Source organism: Malaclemys terrapin, chromosome 1 (genome assembly GCF_027887155.1).
Source record: "Malaclemys terrapin pileata isolate rMalTer1 chromosome 1, rMalTer1.hap1, whole genome shotgun sequence".
Taxonomy (NCBI): domain Eukaryota; kingdom Metazoa; phylum Chordata; order Testudines; family Emydidae; genus Malaclemys; species Malaclemys terrapin.
The window spans coordinates 228,824,791-228,846,035 of record NC_071505.1 but is presented as its reverse complement, the minus strand read 5'-3'; the positions used below and the strand labels follow the sequence as shown (position 1 = coordinate 228,846,035).

Genomic DNA, 21,245 nt, shown 5'->3' with positions numbered 1-21,245 from the left:
AGTTAGGATGTGGGGAAGGTCTCAGGAAGGGGCAGTCAGGGGACAAGGAGCAGGGAGGCTTAGGTAGGGGTGGAGTCCTGGGGGGCAGTTAAGGGCAGGGGTCCCAGGAGGGGGCAGTCAGGGGACAAGGCATGGGGGGGAGGGTTGGGGGTTCTGAGGGGGCAGGAAGTGGGAGGGAGTGGAAGGGGCAGGGGCGGGGCTCCTCCCGTCCGCTTTTTTGATTGTTGAAATATGGTAACCCTATGCTGCCCACGCCGCCCCCACAGCTCCCATTGACCACGGTCCCCAGCCAATGGGAGCTGTGAAGCCGGCGCTTGGGGTGGGGGCAGCATATGGAGCCCCTGGCTACCCCTACGCGTAGGAGCTGGAGAGGGGACATGCTGCTGCTTCCCGGAACCACAGGGAGTCTGCTTTAGCTTCGGGCCCCCGCTGCGCCACCGACTGGACTTTTAATGGCCCTGTCGGCAGTGCTGACCGGAGCTGCCAGGGTCCCTTATCAACTGGGCGCAAACCAGACACCTGGCAACCCTATAGGCCCTGCTGTAATAGTACTGCCTCCAAACTCCTTCACTGGATTGGGCCAGGCCTGTGTCACACCCAGGGCCGGCCTGCTCCAGGCACCAGCCCAGCAAGCAGGTGCTTGGGGCAGCCAAGGGGAAGGGGCGGCATGTTGGGCTTTTCGGGGGCGGGTCCCTCGCTCCTTCTCAGCGGAAAGGACCTGCCGCCGAAGAAGAAAGCGGCGCCCTGGAGCTGCTGCCGATCGTGGCTTTTTTTTTTTTCCCCGCCGCTTGGGGCAGCAAAAACCCTGGAGCCGGCCCTGGTCACACCCGTGCTAGCCCCACTGGGGACCCAACATCCCGCAGTGCGCGAGCCCCGCCTGCCCGCCGGGCCTCTGCGGCGCTGCCATTTCCTCTCCCCCCGCCAGGGGGCGCGCGGCCGCAATCCACGCCGGGCCCGTGTGATTCTTTTCCCCTGCTGGAACCATAGACTCGGAGGAGCGGCCCAGCCCGGCCACTTCCAGGACGCTCTGGAATCCCTCGCCCCCCTTCCCTCTGGTTAAGCCAACCCGGAAGCGGAAGTTCCCCCCGCAGGGGTTTCTGGGACGCCGGGGAGCAGGACGGCTGTTCTGTTTTCTTTTGGGTCAGACGTAGCCGCCGGCGGTGGTAGCGGCCGCGGTTTGGAGGCCAGAGACCGACGTGGCGGGTGAGTCAGTCCAGGGGGCGGGGGCCGCGGCTCGTGACCCTCCGTTCGTATGGGGGCGGGGAACACAGGGGATAAATGTGACCTTTGACCCCGTAAATATTCGCAACCCTCCCCTCCCCAGCTCCTTCTGTGGCTCCCGCCGCCCGCGCGGTCGGGGCTCGGGGGGGGGGGGGCAGAGTCAGGCGAGAGCCCCCTGCTCGGTGCCCGGCGCTGCGCGGGCGGGGGCTCCCCAGGCGGCTGGGAAGGGAGTAGCAGTTGGTGGCCGAGGCTGCGTAGCCCGTAGGGGCGGGGGATGGGGGGGGCGAGGTGTTTTGTTTTTTTGCTCCGCTGGCGGACACCCCCGTGTCCCGATATTTTCTTCCTCTCATCCGGTCACCCTAGTGTCGCATCACTCGCCTGTGCGCGGCTGTTGCGTGTCCTGTGGAAGGAAACACTCCGTGGTTATTTCACCTTTGTGCAGAATTCAGGGGTGGGGAGGAAGAGAATCACACAATAATTATCTACTGACCATAGTAGCTGTTGATTCAAAAAGTTAAAGCTTCTATCATGGTTAAAAGACATTTTCAATATCATATGTCAAAATATACGAAGTAATTAGTTGTGAAACAAACTCTAATAAGGAGCCTGCCTTAGCCCCACTGCTCCTCCGACAGGACTTTTAACGGCCCAGTCAGTGATGCCAGCTGTAAGGGGCCCGATGTAATATTACTGCTCCAAATCCCCTTCATTTTATTTAACCTGGCCTGTGTCACATGTGTGCTAGTCCCACTGGGGACTAACCTAATAGGTTTTCAGTTAGCATTTTTCTTCTTTTGCCTGTCTGAAAATTTGTTTTATCATCGATGGAAATATTTTTTTTCATAAGTATGTGTGTGCAAGGTGAAATAGGTGTTTGACATTTACTGATAAAAAGCAACTTTTTCCAAGTCTGTTTATATGTTATGAATTATAATGGTTGTGTTTGTAAATCAATGGCAAATCTGTGGATGGTTATATGTATGAGCTCTAGCTTTAAAATTATCTTATGTTATGGCTAAAACTCACAAATGTGATTTTAGGAAGTATGTTCTGTTGCCTATTAATTCTACCAGCCCTTTCACCTCCCCCATTTATGGCCCTAGTAATCAAATGGGGATTTGCAGTTGATGTTTACCATCATGTAGAGGGGATCTCACAATATTGATGATACACCTTGTGTAGTTTGTTCAGGTCTGAGCAAGAGTTATAAGACTAATTCTTTCCTTTAAATTGACATCTGTTTTATTTCCCTTCCAGAATAAAGTCGTCCAGTTGAAGCTGCTGCAGTATAACTGTTGCTAGTTGGCACTCTAGTAATTCTGCTCATGTTAACATTGGGTGACGACATAACTTCCACAGTGTTTCCTCACGAAGCATAGCTTTCTGTTGAGCCATTGAGTAGCAAACCACACTTATTCATATCATCAGCTTTTCAGTTTCCCTGTGGACGTAATTGTACTGCTTATGACTGTAGTATTTAAGTCTTGGAACTGAATTTATATATTGTGATGGTTAGAAAACAGTTTATAATGGCAATGCTGTTAATTTTAAATTTCCTAATTGACTCTCATGCCAAGAATCAATGGTTTTACTTGGTAATGTTTAAATCTCAGAACCAGTCAATTATTTACAGATAAGGACCACTTTCCTCAGTTAGTGTCGCCTACAAGTTAGTTGAGTATACATTTTTCTTAGTGGTTTTATACTTCTTTTTTTGTGCTATGGCGGCTGCTACAATAGTTCATGATGCATCAGAAGCAGTAGAGCTCTGTGCTTCCTATGGCTTGTACCTTAAACCCATTACAAAAATGTCTATCAGTGTGGCACTTCCTCAGCTCAAGCAACCAGGAAAATCCATTTCCAACTGGGAAGTGATGGAAAGACTAAAGGGAATGGTGCAAACTCATCAGTTTTCCACACTACGGATTTCCAAAAGCACCATGGATTTCATCCGTTTTGAAGGAGAAGTTGAAAACAAGAGTTTGGTTAAGTCCTTTCTAGCATGCCTTGATGGCAAAACAATAAAACTTAGTGGTTTCTCTGACATTTTAAAAGTTCGTGCTGCAGAATATAAAATTGACTTTCCTACTAGACATGACTGGGACTCCTTTTTTCGTGATGCCAAAGATATGAACGAAAGTTTGCCAGGGGAGAGACCAGACACCATTCACTTAGAGGGGTTACCTTGCAAATGGTTTGCACTGAAGGACTCTGGCTCAGAAAAACCAAGTGAAGAAGTCCTTATAAAAGTATTTAAGAAATTTGGGGAAATACGTAATGTGGACATACCCATGCTGGACCCATATAGAGAAGAAATGACTGGTAGAAACTTTCACACCTTCAGTTTTGGAGGCCATTTGAATTTTGAAGCTTACATTCAATATCATGAGTATGCAGGTTTCATCAAGGCCATGAATGCCCTGCGAGGGATGAAACTGATGTACAAAGGTGATGATGGCAAAGCAGTGGCTTGCAATGTAAAGGTGAGGAACTGCAGAGTTATTCTGTAATAGACCTTAAGGGGAAAAAATACTGTTGAATGTCCTTTCCATGTGTGAGTTTAACATGTTAAACTCTACAGCTGCATTTTATACTGATATCAAGTCAGATTGTTGATGAAGTGACAGCATAAAAACAGTCTCTATTACTCCAGTTTTCAAGGTCCAGTTTACCTTTTGTAAAATCATGTTGTATTTTATCCCAATTGAAGTTTACCTCTAGGTCCTTTACTACTTTCTCTTTTAAAATGTATTCTAACACCTTGCATATAATTGAGATCAAAATACCTGGCCTGTAATTTCCTTCCTCACTTTTTTTTCTCTTTCTTAAAAATAGGTACTATATTTCAATTCTCCAGGCATAGGATATGATCCCTGAGTGTATGGCTTCATTAAAAATCCCTGCCATTGGGCTTTCAATTTCATGTGCCAGTTCCTTCAGTATTCTTGGATGGAGACTATCCAGGCCCCTCCATTTGGTCTCATTAAGCTGTTTGAGCTTGGCTTCATTAATTTCTAATTCCATATCCTCATTTCCATTAGCCACCCCACCACTACCCCTAAACTCTTCATTACACTTATTTAAAAACTGAGACAAAGTATTCATTTAGGTGTTGGGCCATGCCTATATTACCTTTAATCCCCCCCCAAATCCTCAGTGTTTAGTGGTCCCAATTCTTTTTTCCTTGTTTTCTTATTTATATGACCATAGAACCTTTTACTACTAGTTTTAATTTCCTTTGCAGTGTCCAACTCTGCTTGGATTTTGTCAGTTATCACTTTCCCCCTATACATTCTGATCTCCAATACTTAGCTTTCCTTCCTGATCCAGCCCATCTTCTATTCCTTGTAGGCTTTCTGCTTTTTCTTAATAACCTGTTTGAGACGCTTGTTCATCCTGTTTGGTCTGCCGCTCTTCACTGCAATCCCTCCCAGCCCCCCTTGCTTGTGATGCTGGCTTCAGATAGCTTCTGCAACTTTTCCAAGCCTCCTCCACATTCAGATCCTTGAGTTCTTCAGCCAAGTCCACTTCCCTAACTTCCCTTTATTTTTTTAAGTTTGCCCTTTTGAAATGAAGGACCTTAGTTGCAGACCTGTTTCTTTTATCCTTCCGTTTAGTTTAAACTGAAGTAGCTCATGATCACTCAAACCAGGGTTGTCCCCTGCAACCGGTTCTTTTCACTATTCACCATTAGCAAATCTAAAATGGAATTACCTCTTGTTGGTTTGGTGACTATTTGGTGAAGAAATCTGTCAGCTATCACATCCAGGAAAACGTGGGCTCCACCATTATTAGTAGCATTTGTCCTCCAATATATATCTGGGAAATTAGTCTCCCATAATCACACAATTCCCAGTAGTATTCATTTCATTAAAAATATTAAGGAGGTCTCTATTCATATCCAAATTGGATCCTGGGGGTGTGTAGCATACCCCAAGTGCTGTCCCCGGGAACCATCTGGTCACTTTCTTCCCCAAAGTGGTTTTGGCTCAAACGGACTCTTGTTTTATCCATTCCATCATTTCTAATTTCTTTACAGTCTACTCATAAGTAATATACAATGCTACTTCACCACCTTTATCTTTATTTCCGTCTTTCCTAAACAGCACATTCCCTTCAATTTCTGTACTCCAGTCATAACTACAATTCTACCATGTTTCTATTATCCCTATAATATCTGGTTTCACTTCCTGCACCATTAATTCTAATACCTCCATTTTGTTACCCAGGCTCCTTGCATTGGTGTACAAACATCTTAAGTTGTTTCTGCTTGTCTACGCCCAGATTCCTCACCCGATTGGGTACAGTCATTCTACTGTCAGCAGATAGATAGGCGATACTATCGTCATTGGTATTGGCATTATCTTTTCTCTTGATGTCCGTTCTCCTACTCTCTCTCCATTGCTGTATCTTCTTTATTGATTTTCCTCCTGCTCAATATTAGTATTAGGCATGGATATTACATGAGCATCTCCCAACTATATCCCCAGATTCCTAGTTTAAATCTTTTAATCAGTTGTGCCAGCCTCCACCCCAGAAATCCATTTCCCTGCCTAGTCAAGTAGAGGGCGTTCCACGAGAACAGTCCTCTCTCCGTGAATGACTCCCAGTGGTTCAACATTCCAAAGCCCTCCTTATAGCACGGCCTGAGCCATCTGTTGATCATCATAATCTTGTCTTGCCTTCGTTCTCCTCTTCTAGGGACAGGCAGAATCCTACTGAAGATCACCTCAGCCTCCATTTCTTTAAGTCTATCATAGTCTTCCCCCAGCCTATCGTAGTCTCCTTTGATGCATTCCAATGAGAATCTAGCATTATAATTTGTTCCCAGGTGAAGGACAATGAGTGGATTCTTTCCTGCTCCCATTATGATCCCTTTTAGCCTAAGGTCCACATCCCGTATCTTAGCAACCAGAGATATGTGCTGGGGTCAGCTCACCACATATGGTGCCTCTTTCTGGCTGCTGTGCGGATTAGCTCTTTCCAGGTCTGAGGCCCCCTTCTGCTGCTCGCTGCCTGCCCTGCTGCCGCTCTTTTGCTCTCTCTCACTCTGTGCAACCCAGGGTGCTCCCTTTTTGTGACGTGGGTCTCTGGCCAGATCACTATGCATGTTTTCCCCTCTGGAATATCACTTTCCTTACCAGCAGTTTTAGGCAGTCTTCTTTTTCAGTGCCCCTATGGTGCCACTTCCATGTGGCTGGTAGGGGAACCCAGGTACATCCTCTACTCTGGGTTCCAGCTGAAGGATCCTCTAATCAACAGCCAAAGTCTGCATCTTCCTGAACCTTTCTGCTTTTTCCCTGAACTTTTCCTAATCCTGGCTCCTGTTAGGGGGCTTATTTTTTTACCCTTTTACTTTCCTGGTTCTTTTTGCATGAACAGAGAGCAACAATACCCAAAGTTCAAAGGCGCAAACAAATTGATGTTTATTGGGGTGAACTTTTAGCAAGCATGATTTTAGCATTTGTTTGTTTCCCTTCCCAGCTTTGACACCACAGAGCCATCCCAGTTCCCATTTCCTGCTCCCATTCCCCCCTTACTTCCTGATTGACTGCAGACTATATAGTAAAACTTGAGTTTTGCTTAGCTATACCTTAACTAATTATTTTATTGAAATTTAACTAACCAATTCTAACATACTGTAACAGGGTTATTTAACCAATTATATTTTACCACCTTAATTAGTTTACACCCAGCAAAATTAATTATACAGCAGACAGAAACAATTACAGAACCAGACAGAGACCATGCAACTAAACATACAAAACAATACAGAAGTGAGGATTTTACAACTACATTTATACAGACATAAAGGTTTTCTAGCTGTGTTTATTGATAAGTAAGTTTTTACCAGATAGAAAACTATTAAACTAAATTTCCTTTTACGTGTTCTAGGCTCTTTTCTTTCTCTGGAGGTGATAGGAATATCAGGACAGGATTGTATTTCTAACAGCCCAATAACCCCTTATCTCCATGTGACTAGTTTGGGATGTGAGGATGTGACCGTTCACTTCTCAGTTTATGGCTTCCTCTGCTGCTTAGCCAAAGGCCTTACTTAGCCTAAGAACAGAGCCTCAGACTGTCCCTTACACAGACAGAGAGTGATTTTGATTCTTTCTTTTATACCTCTATAACTAGCTAAGTGATAAGAATACACCTAAATCTTTAAAATCTAGGCCTTTACAGACCGGCCTGAATATGTATATCCTAACACTCCACCCCTTTTTTTTTTTTTTTGGGGGGGGGGGGGGGGGGGGGGATTCCAGGGCCAGGCATCAAGGTGGAAGGTGAGCTTCTTCCCTTTTTATTATTTTTATAGGGCTTGTGGGGCCCACCTTAGCTGCTGTTTTATTTTTAGGCACCATGGTAGCTATTACACAGGTGCTGGCCTTTTAGTTGAGCATTTTGCATTTTTATACTTTTTTTTTTTTTTTTTTTAAGGTTAGCCTTTTGAAGCCATTCCCCACCCACATCATGCTAACAACAAGACAAACACCACAGACAAACACATAAAACCTAGATGTATGGTATTTTGGGTTATTTTTTTGCTGGCGCCAGCGTGCTTGTAGAGTGTTTGAAAAACATAACAAAAAAAACAATTTTCACCCCCCCCCCCCCAAGTGGGGACAGATTATTGCTTAATAATAATACCAATTTTTTTTTTTACAAATTTTCTTGCTAATTGCAGGAAAAACAGAAGAATTACCTTTAGACTGTTTTTATTTTGTTTTATAGTTAGGTTAGTGAATTACCCCACTTATTGGTTATTTATGAAATTTATGAGGTGGTATGCCTTAGTTTTTCCTTTTGTACAACAGATCAGGTTTTTAATAGTTTTTTTGCTGTACCAAGCTTTAAGTTTATTTTTAGGTAATAGCTGAGAGACAGCTTTAGATTTTTGCCACACACACACACACCCCTCCCCACAGGGTAACCTATTTTCCTTACTTTTAGGCTTGACTTGTTTTTTTATCTCTCTTTTTTTTTTTTTTGGAGGGCCATAATTTGAGTTTTCTAGTAGCTTGTTTGCTGACCAGATGTATTTATTATTTTTAGATTTTTTGTGCTGCTACTTATGGGTAGTTTCCTCCTTTTCCCATCAGCTAGGTAATTTGCATTTACACAGAGGCTTTTTTGGCTTGCCTCTGAATTTAAAGCTATTAGCAGCTTAGAGACTGTTTTAAAAGGGACACATTTTACTTTTACCAGAGTTTTGATTACTTTTTACTTTTATTTTTTGCTTTAAAACACAGAGATTTGAAAAAGAAAGCACAATTTATTGTGGCTCCTTTTGGAGCCCTAACAGGATTTTAATTAAATATCATGTTTTATTTGCATTTTTTTACCCCTTTTTTAATGTACACTGCATATGTTCTGGGAAATAGTTTAACCTTTATAACATTATATTAGCCATATTAATTTTACACAAGGTGTAACTGCCTTTTTATGCCCACAGAGTTTTTATGCACCCCCAAAGTGACAGTTTGATTTTTTTAGAGCCACCACAAGGCTTAATGTTTTTATTATTGCTCCCCTTTTCCTTTCCCTGTGCGTGTGCACACACAATTATTTTTTGCCTAATGTTTTTTGCACTGTGATTATTTTTTTTACACAACTGTACTCTGATTACACTTTCATTTTGTACAACCAGAGACAGCCAGGGGCAGTTAAGTTTTAATAGAAACCCCTGACATTTCTTTAGCGATTTTGATTACATTACCCAATAGTGAAATAATTTTGATTAGATTATTTTTTCGCCTGCTGCCTGCAGCAGGCTCCTATAGACCATTTTTTTTTTGGGAAAAGGGCCCTTTTTTAAGAATAGCTGTAAAGGCTTCTGGGGACAGAAGCATAGTGGTGGTAGTAGCCACTCTTCCTGACCCCCTGGTATAATTTAATTACCAAGCTTTTATTTAATGTGACTGCACAGAGTTGCACATACAGGTACATTTATATAACTGGGTTTTATTATTAAACCAAAAACTTGCTTTTGTAACACCACAACTGTTAACTTTAACATTTTTACAACTGTTATTTTTACCATTTTTACAACTTTAAAATGTTTACTTTCCTCCAAACCCCGTAGTATTAATTTTTGCAAAAGGTATTTATACCTTTTTACTTACTTTTTTAAAATTACTTACTTCTACATTTAGTTTTTTTAAGGTAGTGCACTTTGTTTTTAATAACTTAGCCACGAAGTACAATTATTGCCACACAGCTGCCTTAACCTGTGCTGTTTTTACCTTGAGACTGTTTAAAAGGCAGTAAAACTTTTGTTTTCGTGGTTGCCCATGGATCTTTTACTTTAAAAATTCCAGTGGAATTTAGCAGACCTTTATTATACTTTGTTTTAAACAAAACACCAAAAACATTTTACATAAGTATTTAAAGTACCCTTTATTAAAACTTTAGAAAAACAAAAGTGTGGAAAGGCAGGGGGAGAGGTGGGGAAAGAGGTGGAAAGAAACCAATTAAGCCTGTCAGGTTAGTTTAAAGTACAGGCTACCAGCAGCAAATTAAGTAAACTGAGAGAAAGAAGAAGGAAAAGAAGAAAAGGATATAGTTAGCTTTGAACCAAAAGTAGGCTCTTTGGGTTGAAAAGTTGGGAACCCTTACCCCCAGGTTTTTATCCTGGCTCTGGGAGAAGAGTGGGGGTTGTTACCTGCTCCTGCAAACCCTGTCACTTTGAAACCTTTTTTTTTCTTTACTTCCCCAGGACCAAGTCCCAGCTCCTGTCTCTAAAAGTGGTTTGTTAACTTTGCTTTTGACTCTAAACCCTGTTGTGCCAAATTATTTTTAACCACCCCTAACTAATTTACAACCCTTCAGCAGCCCTTGCTGAAACAGCACCAAACTTGAAAGATTACTGGCAGCTTTCCATAATGCTGCCCTTACTTCAAACTTTTCACAAGTGGACTGAAGTGCCTCCTTTTCCTGGAAGGCATTTAGTTTTATTGGGCAGGGACCTTTTTTTACTACCCATATACTAAAGGAGAGTGGGCTTCTCAGCCACCCCTCATCCTTCTGGGTTTCCTAACACTTCCTCCATTTCCTTTTTTAATTTCATCCCAGGCTGACCCTGCACCTGGTATGGGCACTGGTTTTTATTTATTTATTTATTGTAAAAATTTTTTACCCTGGCTTGCCAGAACCCGCAACTACCATTACGAGAGTTTACTATACCCCCTCCAAGCAGCTGCGTGGACTGTTGGGGAGGGGGACTTACAGGCTGCCACTTACCTATTTAATGTGATGCATCCGAGTCATGGCACCAAGATGTTAGGGGGCTTATTCTTTTACCCTTTTACTTCCCTCGTCCTCCTTGCATGAACAGAGAGCAACAATACCCGAAGTTCAAAGGCGCAAACAATTTGATGTTTATTGGGGTGAACTTTTAGCAAGCATGATTTTAGCTTTTTTTAATAGTGTTTCCCTTCCCAGCTTTGACACCACAGAGCCATCCTTGTTCCCATTCCATGTTCCCATTCCCCCCTTAGCAAAACATGATTTTAATTTCCCCACTCCCATTCCCCCCTTCCTTCCTGATTGACTGCAGATTACATAGTAAAACTTGAGTTTTGCTTAGCTGTACCTTAACCAATCATTTTATTGAAATTTAACTAACCAATTCTAACATACTGTAACATGGTTATTTAACCAATTATATTTTACCACCTTTAATTAGTTTACACCCAGCAAAATTAATTATACAGGAGACAGAAACAATTACAGAACCAGACAGAGACCATGCAACTAAACATACAAAACAATACAGAAGTGAGGATTTTACAACTACATTTATACAGACTAAGGGTTTTCCAGCTGTGTTTATTGATTAAACTAAATTTCCTTTTACGTGTTCTAGGCTCTTTTCTTTCTCTGGAGGTGATAGGAATATCAGGACAGGATTGTATTCCTAACAGCCCAATAGCCCCTTATTTCCATGTGACTAGTTTGGGATGTGAGGATGTGACCATTCACTTCTCAGTTTATGGCTGCCTCTGCTGCTTAGCCAAAGGCCTTACTTAGCCTAAGAACAGAGCCTCAGACTGTCCCTTACACAGACAGAAAGTGATTTTGATTCTTTCTTTTATACCTCTATAACTAGCTAAGTGATAAGAATACACCTAAATTTTTAAAGTATAGGCCTTTACAGACCGGCCTCTATATGTATATCCTAACAGCTCCCCCATCTCTGGATTTGCTAGCACACTCTCCCTTCTTCCACTGAGTAAATGCAAACTAATTTCTGTAGTCCCAAACACACCTCCCTTGTCCCAGGGAGTGACTGCAGACAATTTTCCTGCAGCCTCTTTCTGCTATCAACTCCCTGGCATTATAAATGCCCTGCCTGTTCCTCCACAACTGAGTTTCCGCTCAGCCTGAATTCCCCCATCTTGCAGCCTAATAGATTAATTGTCCCCTCTGGCCTACGTTAACCTATTCAACATGAGTGTGGGGAGCATACCCCATCACAAGACAGAACACCTTTCTCTTCTCCAGATTAGCTCTGATCATCTAATTTCTTTGTGTCTGTGCTGCCTGTACATCACAGATTTACTGATAAAACTTTTTAAGCCCACACCGCCAGTATATTTGTGTGTGTGTATATATTTACGAATATAAGTCCCATGCTGAACCTAGACTATATATTTGTTCAACACATTCATAAGAAAACTAAACAAAATTAAACTTTTAAGAGAGAGTTCCTTTTTTAAAGAGGGGTAACAAGATACAACATTAATATTAAAAAAAAATCAGCAAACACCTGTAGAATGAAAATAAATTCAATTTATACAACTGAGCAGACATCTGAATTGTATTTGAAGTGCAGATATAACCAAAATTTATGATAAATTTGTTGCATTGTGTGATCTCAACCCGTTTTTAAACTGTACTTGAAAATTTAATAAAAATACATTTCCATAATACCTGAAAATCTGGCATACGTATCTTACTGCTTCTGTCATGATAAAGGGCTTAAGTTTTTGCAGCCACTGCTCCTCAGTTAGAATAACAAGTCTATTATAACAAATTTGATAGGCCACAATATCAGATAACAGTTGTATCATGGGTGTATGAAGTCTATAGAGACTAGGGCCAGTGTTTTAAACATTAATCTGCTGGCTATATAATGAAGTATAATATTCTCCTACTTTGCAGTTATTGGGGATTTATGTTCATAAGAGTATTTAAAATTGAAAATCATGTAGGAGTACCTAAAATTTATTATTTTAGGCTAAGCTCTCTAGGATTCACTTTTTCAAATCACAAATACCAGTACTACTTTTGAATAGAAAAACATGAATAAGTTCAATTTCAGACAGAATCTAAATTCGTGGAGCACAAGAAAATATTATTTAGTTTTCTTTTTTTTAATTTGGCTTAGTAAGATTTGCTTTGACATGTTTTAAGTCATGCACTTACGATTTGTTAATTGAGTACGACGTGGGCTTTGTTATGAAAAGGAAGTCAGTCAACACTGTGCAGTTCAGAAAGTATCCTTTAAGGTTCAGGGGAAAAGTTTGAATGTGTTGGAGCTACACATTAAATTGTTTATATACTTGTTACTGGATAAATCCCCGGACTCATGAGTAAAATAATTTTACTTTTTCTCACATGACAAGACTTGCAAGAGCAAGCATAAAAAAATCCAAAAGTCGGGATGAAGTGAATGCAAAGCTGCCACTTAAATGTACTAGATTAGAATTGTTTTTTGACCTCTTAAACTCATTGTTTCTTAACTGTGCTCTGTAAAGGTTTCCTTTGACTCAACAAAACACCTGAGTGATGCATCAATTAAGAAACGGCAGCTTGAACGTCAAAAACTTCAAGAGCTTGAACAACAAAGAGAGGAACAAAAACGCAGAGAGAAAGAAGCAGAAGAGAAAAAAAAGGAGGAGGAAAGGTAGATCTAACTTATATCTACATTTTTTTAATTTTAATAACGATGATAAAATACAAGAAAACTGCATTTCCTTCCCCTTATCTCCCTCACATTAGGAATGAATGAGCAATTTGACTAAATCTCAGTCTCTTGCAGGGCTAAAATTTTGGGTCCCCACATTTCTTCATTCCATTCAAAATTAGCAATGTTTAATTTGATCATATTGTAACTTCACTTTCATATACAGTAGAACTTCAGAGTTACAAACTGACCAATCAAACACACACCTCATTTGGAACCAGAAGTACACAATCAGGCAGCAGCAGTTCCCCCTCCTCCCCCTCACCTACCTCCCCCAAAAAGGCAAATACAGTACAATACTATGTTAAATGTAAACTACTACAAAAATAAAGGGAAAGCAGCATTTTTCTTGTGCATAATAAAGTTTCAAAGCTGTATTAAGTCAATGTGCAGTTGTAAACTTTTGAAAGAACCACCATAACATTTTGTTCAGAGTTACGAACAACCTCCATTTTTTCACGGTGTTCGTAACTCTGAGGTTTTACTGTACTTTTTTTTCCCCCTCATGCACTAGCAATCATATTTCTAACCAAGAAAAAGTTAATTTTATGGGCAAGTTCTTTCCACATATAGAAACAAAAATCCAATCTTATATTAAAACTGACATACGCAGTCAGTTACAAAGTGTTTTAACTAGTTCAGTGAAGATATTAAATGGTCTTTAAGTCTGTTATTAATTGACTCAAAATATATTGTTAGCTTTAAGCCTATTCAGTCTTCTAAATCAGAATCCTATTTTTCACAGAATTCTCCAAACATAGTATTAAAATCCCCTTTTGGGGGAGGGATAGCTCAGTGGTTTGAGCATTGGCCTGCTAAACCCAGAGTTGTGAGTTCAATCCTTGAGGGGGCCAGTACTTGGTCCTGCTAGTGAAGGCAGGGGCCTGGACTTGATGACCCTTTGGGATCCCTTCCAGTTCTATGAGATCGGTCTCTCTCTCTCTCTCTCTCTCTCTCTCTCTCTCTCTAGATTTTTTTTTTATCATGCAACTCTCTATTAAATATATTTTGATCACTTACATTAGTGGTGTGAGCAAATCAGATTCCAAATTCTTAATGCTCTTCTAATTTTGAAATACCTTAGTAATAAAAGGCAGAGTTTTTCAGTTGTTTCAAGAGTTAGTTATGTTTTGCAAATCTTTTGTTTTAAGACCAGTTTCCCTATAAATTATCTTCAACTGGTAGAAACTATGGCAGATCCTTACTCTACTTGCAGATTTTAATTTTTGATCCTGTGCAATGCAATCTGGAGCTGAGATGACCATCACTGAAGTTGAAAGTTTGGTAAATTTATTATAATACCTATAATTTCTTATAATTCTGCACAAAATTATTGCTTCTGGACTATTTTTAAAAAGCGTTTAAACTAAAATGGATGATTTTGGTAAAATGTATACCAATGCTGGTAACAGACATATAAGCTTTTACTATTAAAGATAGTGGGTAAACATCTTCACCTTTGAAAATCCTCATTCACATCAAAAGTACTACATGGGCAATTAACAGTGATAAGGTAATGTGTTATGTTTGATTTTTGCTTTGCATGGTTGATCCCATTAGAGCATCTCTTCACTTTAAATTCAGCTAACTTAATTTCTGTCCAGTGTTTATTACAAGAACCAGCTAATTTGTTAGACTTCTTTTGTGAATTTCCGTTTTGCTTATAAACTGTATTACTGCAGTCTTACATAGAGTGGAAATGACTTTCTTGATTTGTGTTGCGTGTTCAGTCTGCTTATTTTCCCTTGCTTTGAGATTCTTTACAAACAAGATGATAGAAGCTGTGGTTTTCGTTACTCTAGTGCCCAGCTAGTTCAGACTTCAATGTTTCCCAACTACTGACAGTATTAGAAAGCAAACTAACTGTTCTGATGACACAGATCTCACAGAAACTTGTTGGCTCTAAATGACAAAATATCATGACACTTGTATATAGTTTGATACGATTTTCTTTTCTTTTTCTTTTTCTTTTTTTTTTCTTTTTTTTTTTTTTTTAAGTGAGGTTAGTGCTGCTTGTTCCGGATTAACAGCAGTGAAGACTTAAGTCTTCTATCCACAGAAAAGTACAGCCTGGGCAAGTTTCCCCACATCGTCCCACCAAGGTGCCTCAACTCTGACCTGGAGGGACCACCTCTAGGGGTGAGAGTAGTTCAGTTTCCATGGCCAATCCAGTCCTTAGTGCTTTTGAGGCCACCAACAAGATTTTCAGTTGTGGTGGATTTTACATGTTCGTGCTAGACGCAGTCATTCCTCTAAGCCCCAGTTGTTGTGCTGTTGTTGTTCCTAGAAGATAGCTGACCAGAATGATAATTATGCATTAGTTCTGAGGAAGGCAGGTTCAGGCAGTGAGCGACACAAAAATAAAGTGAGCTAGTTTGATATTTTGGTGGAAATGTGCTTCCTAGAACTGGATAGTTGAAATGTTTAAACTACAATGATTTGGTTTAGCTTGGATCATGAAGTTTTTAAAATCTGTTTTCTAGATAGAAAATTGGAAGACCATGTGCTAATTGTACAAGTAAATCATTTTATTGAAATGGTTCTGCTTTAACAAAGATAGGTTTTTTTCAGGGATGGGCTATAAGTTTTAGAATGTATTACTAGGAAAAAAGTATGTGTATACATACAATATCTCAGGGATGCCAGGTATATATGGAACATAAATCTGAGGATAGCAAATCATTTCAGTAATTGTATGTTAAGGAAACTGGAGCCCGTGCATCAGTGATCTTCTTTTATCATTTAGATGATAAATAACTCTCCAAGAGCACTGTTCTTCACTCCTTAATGAAGCAAAACTATTGACTTGAACAGAAATTTTTCCTGAGTAAGGAAGCTAGGTTGTCTAGATCCATTTACTTTTGTGTGGTTAAAGTGGAATTCTTCAGTGGAAGCTGCTGCCTGTTCAGTATTTCTGAAAATCATGCCACTGTTTAGGCACGTATTCTCTTGAAAATCTTGGCCTTTGCTACTATCTGCACATTCTTAAATTAATATCTGCTCAACGTTTTTCTTCTGAAGGATGGATTGCCCAGCCAACTGACTCAGAATGACTGTATTTCTAATTTGATCAGTAAAATGCTCTATGATCTTACTTGTGTTGGTTCCTAAAACATCTCATATTTAAATTTTTGCTTATCCCTAGAACAGTCTATCTGATGTCAGTTTAGTTTTGTGTGGGAAGGGAAATGTTTAAAGGTGTTCACTGAATGCATATGTGATGTTTCCTGCTTCTGTCTATGTCAGCAATCAATAAGACCTGTCTTTCTTGAAAAAAATAACAAAATCCTGTATTTTTAACTTAAATTGTAATACAAGTCAAAATCCAAAATTGTTCCTGTCATGGCTAATGTACAAATTAATTGCTCTTAGGAAACAGAAAGAACTTGAAGAACTTGAGAGAGAGAGAAAAAGAGAAGAGAAGTTACGCAAAAGAGAACAGAAACAGAAGGATCGTGAAGTTCGTAGAAACAAAAAGAAACTTGAAAAAATGCAAGCAGAAGAGCAGAAAAAACTGCAAGAGAAAATAAGACTAGAAGAGAGGAAGCTCCTGTTAGCGCAAAGAAATCTTCAGTCCATTAGACTAATTGCAGAACTGCTTAGCAGAGCAAAGGTAACTTTGGAAAGCTGTCTTTTTCGTATTATTTCAAGAGCTAACAAAAATGAAAACTGGTAGAGTAAAATTTTAAGTGACTTATGTGTTCATAAGCCAGACCACTTAGCTGTTACATGTGCCAACAGTCAGCCCTCTGAATAGTATGGATTGTGAACTCATAAGAGCCTGTCTTGAAGCCATAGGATGTTTGCCTAGGCATCTGTTCCCTAGGAAGGCAGGAGTGGAGTAAAAAGAGAGCCTGAAATTATTGACCTGAATAACATTATGCATGAGTTGAGAAAAGAGGCCTGCCCACTACTTTGAGATCCAAGAAAGAAATGTGCGGAAAACATGGCATAGAGAACTGAGCAAGGGACTAAGACAGAGGATGCCAAGTTTGAATTTTGGCTTGCCACTGCATCACTTGTGGCCTTGAGCAGTTCACTTAACTGTTCTCTTTCCCATTTATGAAGTGGGGATTATTGTGGTTTCTTTTGCTAATGTTTGAAAAGTACTTTTGAAAAAGCAGGTGTAACAATATTACAAAAATACAAATATCTGTTATCCACTGACAGTGATGGTGACGTGTCAAATCATGTCTAAGTCTACAGTCGTCAACATTGTTTCCATATGTTCCCTAAACAGGACACAATATTTTCTTGTTTCTTGAAAAAGTCGTAATCGCAGGTATTTTGGATTAATGGCTAATGTTTAGTAACTGTTTTAAGTAAGCAGTATTGCAACCGTCCGTGGCAATGCACAGCTTTGTCTCTTGCTGCCATCGTGCATCGGGGTGTTTTAATCTGTATATTAGCATAAATGTAGTGATAACATTTTAACACAGCATGCCTTTCTATCCATCACATCGTCATATGTGCATCACCCTAGTAATTCCTGAGTTCTTGATCCCCATTGAGTAGAGTCTAATTAAATACTCTCACTCCAAGGAAAATAATGCTTAGAGAATTTTTATAAGATTTTCCTTTTAAAAAAATAAATAAATCTAGATTCTTATAGTATGTTCATCATTGTGGTATAAAAAGTTGTTTAGATACTACTGTGTTGTGCATTGAAGCAATACCTGAGAATATCAATTATTGCACCATTTTCTGTGGATAGCTGTCTTTCCCTTCACGCCTAGGGTAAAACTTTCAAAGGACTGAACTAAGCCTCTTTTGTTTAGCGGCAAAGCAAGGTAAATGTAATATTTAAATATAACACAATAGTTTGCTGATTGTATTAGACATTTTACATACTTAACAGAATAAAAACTTCAATTTTTTTTTAACTTACCTGAAGTATCTTAAACCCATTCAATCATGGAGTTTTGATTGCCAACAAAAACACTAATCCTAATGCTGGTTACTATAACGTTGACACCTGTCCACTGGGAACTGGACTGAGCTCAACTTATTTGATATAGATTCCTGAATAATTGTTGGCTAGTAATGATTTTTGCTCCTATTGGGTTCTGATGAGTAACTTGGAGACGAAACGTACCAACTCCCATTACCAGTTCCTTAAACTGAGCTGGCTGCTTTTTCATTTCAGCATTATTTGTTGACCAATAGTCTTAGCGCACAGAGTTATGTAAATTATTTTTTGGAAATGGTTTCCTTTTTTACAGGCTTCCCTTGTATATGACAAATTCTGATTTCTTTAACAGAGAGATTTTTGGGAGACATAAGCACATCTATAAACTTTCTTTCTCATCCATTTCCTCCCTCCCCCTCAATGTCTTTCAGGCAGTAAAGCTTCTGGAGCAGGAACATAATGAAGAAAGAGTCCGTCTTCAGGAATTGGAGGAGAGACGAAGGCTGCAAGAGGCTGAACTCAGACGTGTAGAGGAGGAAAAAGAGAGAGCACTTGGACTGCAAAGAAAAGAGAAGGAGCTAAGGGAGAAGCTATTAAGCAATCTCCTGAGCAAGAAAACAGATGACACACATCAGAGTAAGGAGGAAACTAAGGCATCTCAGTCTGGCCTGTTGAAAACTATTGTGGCTGGTCCACAGATTGTGTCATCCAGCTGTATAACATCTACCTCGGTACAGTCCATGATGGGTAAACCAAATCAGGTCTATCAGAGGGAAGTAATATCCACTGAAAGTGTGAACTCTCAATCCAAATATTTAAATGGAAACCTTCACAAGGAAGCTAATGTTAAGGAAAGCAAGACACTTAATTTCAATAGCACTGAAAGTTCTTCTGATAAAAGGAGTTCAGGTGTGCTTTCTTGTATTCCTGCCAATAACCAGCAACACAAGAGTACGCCAAGCTATGACCAGAATGTGTGCAGGAAGGACTTATCCTCTGAGCAAGGCAAGTGTAACAGAGAGCCAAGTAAGGGGAGGAGCCATTCATGTAGTGACACAAGTATTGATAATAGCAAAGATAAAAAGGAAAGGAGCAAACACAGAAGAGACTTGAGTAGTCAAGATGAAAAGTATAGGAAAGAAAGCAGACTCCATAAATACCCTAGCAAAAGTCGCAGCCCTCACCGAAGAAGCTTAAGCCCAGATCGCACCCAGCATAAGCGGGCCTTGAGTGTTGAGAGCAGACAAGATAAGAAAGAGAGAAGTCATGGTCACAAAAGCTTGGGCAAGAAACGAAAGCACCGAAAGAGATCGTTGAATAAGCAAAGAAGTCCTCGGAGTAGGTAATAAAGGAATTTGCCTTCAAAAAAGGCTGTTACAGGACAGATCAAGGCCAGAAAGTTCTGAAGTAGGTCTCATCTGTGTGACTACTGTGGGGGAAAAATGAAGTTGCTGTTTGGTGAATTATCTAACTTGAATCTAGTTCATGGACCCAAGATACGGATAACTAGATTTTAAGGTTTCTTTATGATCTGTTTTGTCTCCTTTTTTACATTACGACAGTGCTGTAGATATAACCGTACGTGCTTGAGTTTCTACAGTGCTGATAACCAGCCTAACTTGGTTTTCATTAGTTTCCATTTTCTGAATCTTTTGATTAGATCACTTAGTTTCTAATGTCTGCAATCATAACATCCTCTGAATTAGGAGAGATATAGGTGTCAGTTATCAGGATTCCAGTCTTGGCAAGTTATTGTGTACAAAATATTTGACTACAAACCTTTCCTTATGCACTCAATGAAAAAACATGTAGCAAAGCAGAATTTTTGCTAATTGAGCCAGGGGGCAGTATTTTTGTATGAAATTTGGAAGTGACCAGAACATTTACAGAATATCTTTTAAACTGTGCTGCAATGCCTCCATTGTTCTTTGAGGTGTATTTACTTTGTGGAAAACCACAGGGCTCAAATGATCATGGCATCTAATGCCACTTATATATTTCAGAATTCTTTTCTATTTCAGAATAGGTGCACTGTTGTGCTTTTAGAACACCAGGAAATATTCAAAAATGACCACAAAGCTGCTCTGTCATGTCTTTAAAATGTTTTGGCTGTTTCTAATTATTTAAAATGGTATGGAAACAGTTAAATTTATGTTTCAAGTACATACAGATATGTTGTTTTTTGAAAAGGGGCCTTCTTGCTAAATTATATTTTACTTGCAATGTTCAGATTCAAGGATGCAATTTATCTAGTTAAATAATTTTTTATAACATGTTGCTTCTAAAACTGAAGCTCAGGAATCTTAAACAGCTTGTAACATGAAGGTGAAAGAACAGTGTAGTTTTCATTTTTATGGTAAACTTGAAAAATCTATTTCCAGAGAACCCAAATTGCTGTTTTCATATGTCAGTACATTAAAAATTTGCAAAAGTACTATATTAAAACTTGCTTTGTTTGTGACATTTGTTTTGAAAAAAATATTTGAAGTCGTGGTTCATTAATGAAATTGACCCATCTTTTGAGATATCCCTGTAATTCCCCACTATATTGAATATGAGATCACTAACTTTGTAGTGTTCGTTTTGGGTCAGAATTTATGATATATGGCTACTTCCTGAAGTCAGTACAAAAAATGAGGACACTGGTGTGCAGCCCAGTGACTTCCCCCAACTGGTGGTTTCTACCAACCTGCTGTTGCCGATCTCTGTGTAAGGGGTAAGATTTTCTTATAGCCTGAGTCTGCTGAAAACTTTTCACCTTCCCCTCAGTTCTAGCTGCTGAAAAAGGAGCATTTCCCCAACCCTCTGCATGTGGCTACTGTACCCCACCCCTAGGCTTTTTAAGACTTCCTTCCCTCTGAATAGCTCCTGTACCTTCGTCATCTGTTTTTAGAGCTGGGAAAATAACTGATTTTATTTTTCATTCTCTGGGAGTTCTGAAAAATAAAATAAAAAATAGTTCAGACTCAATGGAAACGGATTTTTTTTTTTTAAATTTTGGGTGGATCGAAAAAATTTCACATAGGTTGAATGAAACATTTTGTTTTGGGGCATTTTAAAAAGGTGTGTTTTTTTTTAAAGCAAAAAAAAAAAAAAAAAATGGCCTAGATTCAAAAACAGTGGTAGCAGTGGTGCCCCCCTTAT

General features: G+C 39.7%; 1 protein-coding gene across 1 annotated transcript; it reads left to right on the top strand.

The window, feature by feature from the left end:
• The first annotated feature begins 1,111 nt into the window (after positions 1-1,111).
• On the top strand, positions 1,112-20,562 carry AKAP17A (A-kinase anchoring protein 17A). Its single transcript, XM_054008543.1, has 5 exons — positions 1,112-1,203; positions 2,479-3,704; positions 12,984-13,132; positions 16,565-16,805; positions 18,533-20,562. The coding sequence occupies exons 2-5, from the start codon at positions 2,943-2,945 to the stop codon at positions 19,445-19,447; spliced, it is 2,067 nt and encodes a 688-aa protein (XP_053864518.1). The 5' UTR covers positions 1,112-1,203; positions 2,479-2,942; the 3' UTR covers positions 19,448-20,562.
• The last annotated feature ends 683 nt before the right edge of the window (positions 20,563-21,245 follow it).

Bases quoted from the DNA above. Each gene is read 5' to 3' on its own strand.
- AKAP17A (XM_054008543.1), top strand. From the start codon at position 2,943: ATGGCGGCTGCTACAATAGTTCATGATGCATCAGAAGCAGTAGAGCTC. The intron at 3,705-12,983 runs GTGAGGAACTGC...TGCTCTGTAAAG, and splicing joins CAGTGGCTTGCAATGTAAAG to GTTTCCTTTGACTCAACAAA. The intron at 16,806-18,532 runs GTAACTTTGGAA...AATGTCTTTCAG, and splicing joins AACTGCTTAGCAGAGCAAAG to GCAGTAAAGCTTCTGGAGCA.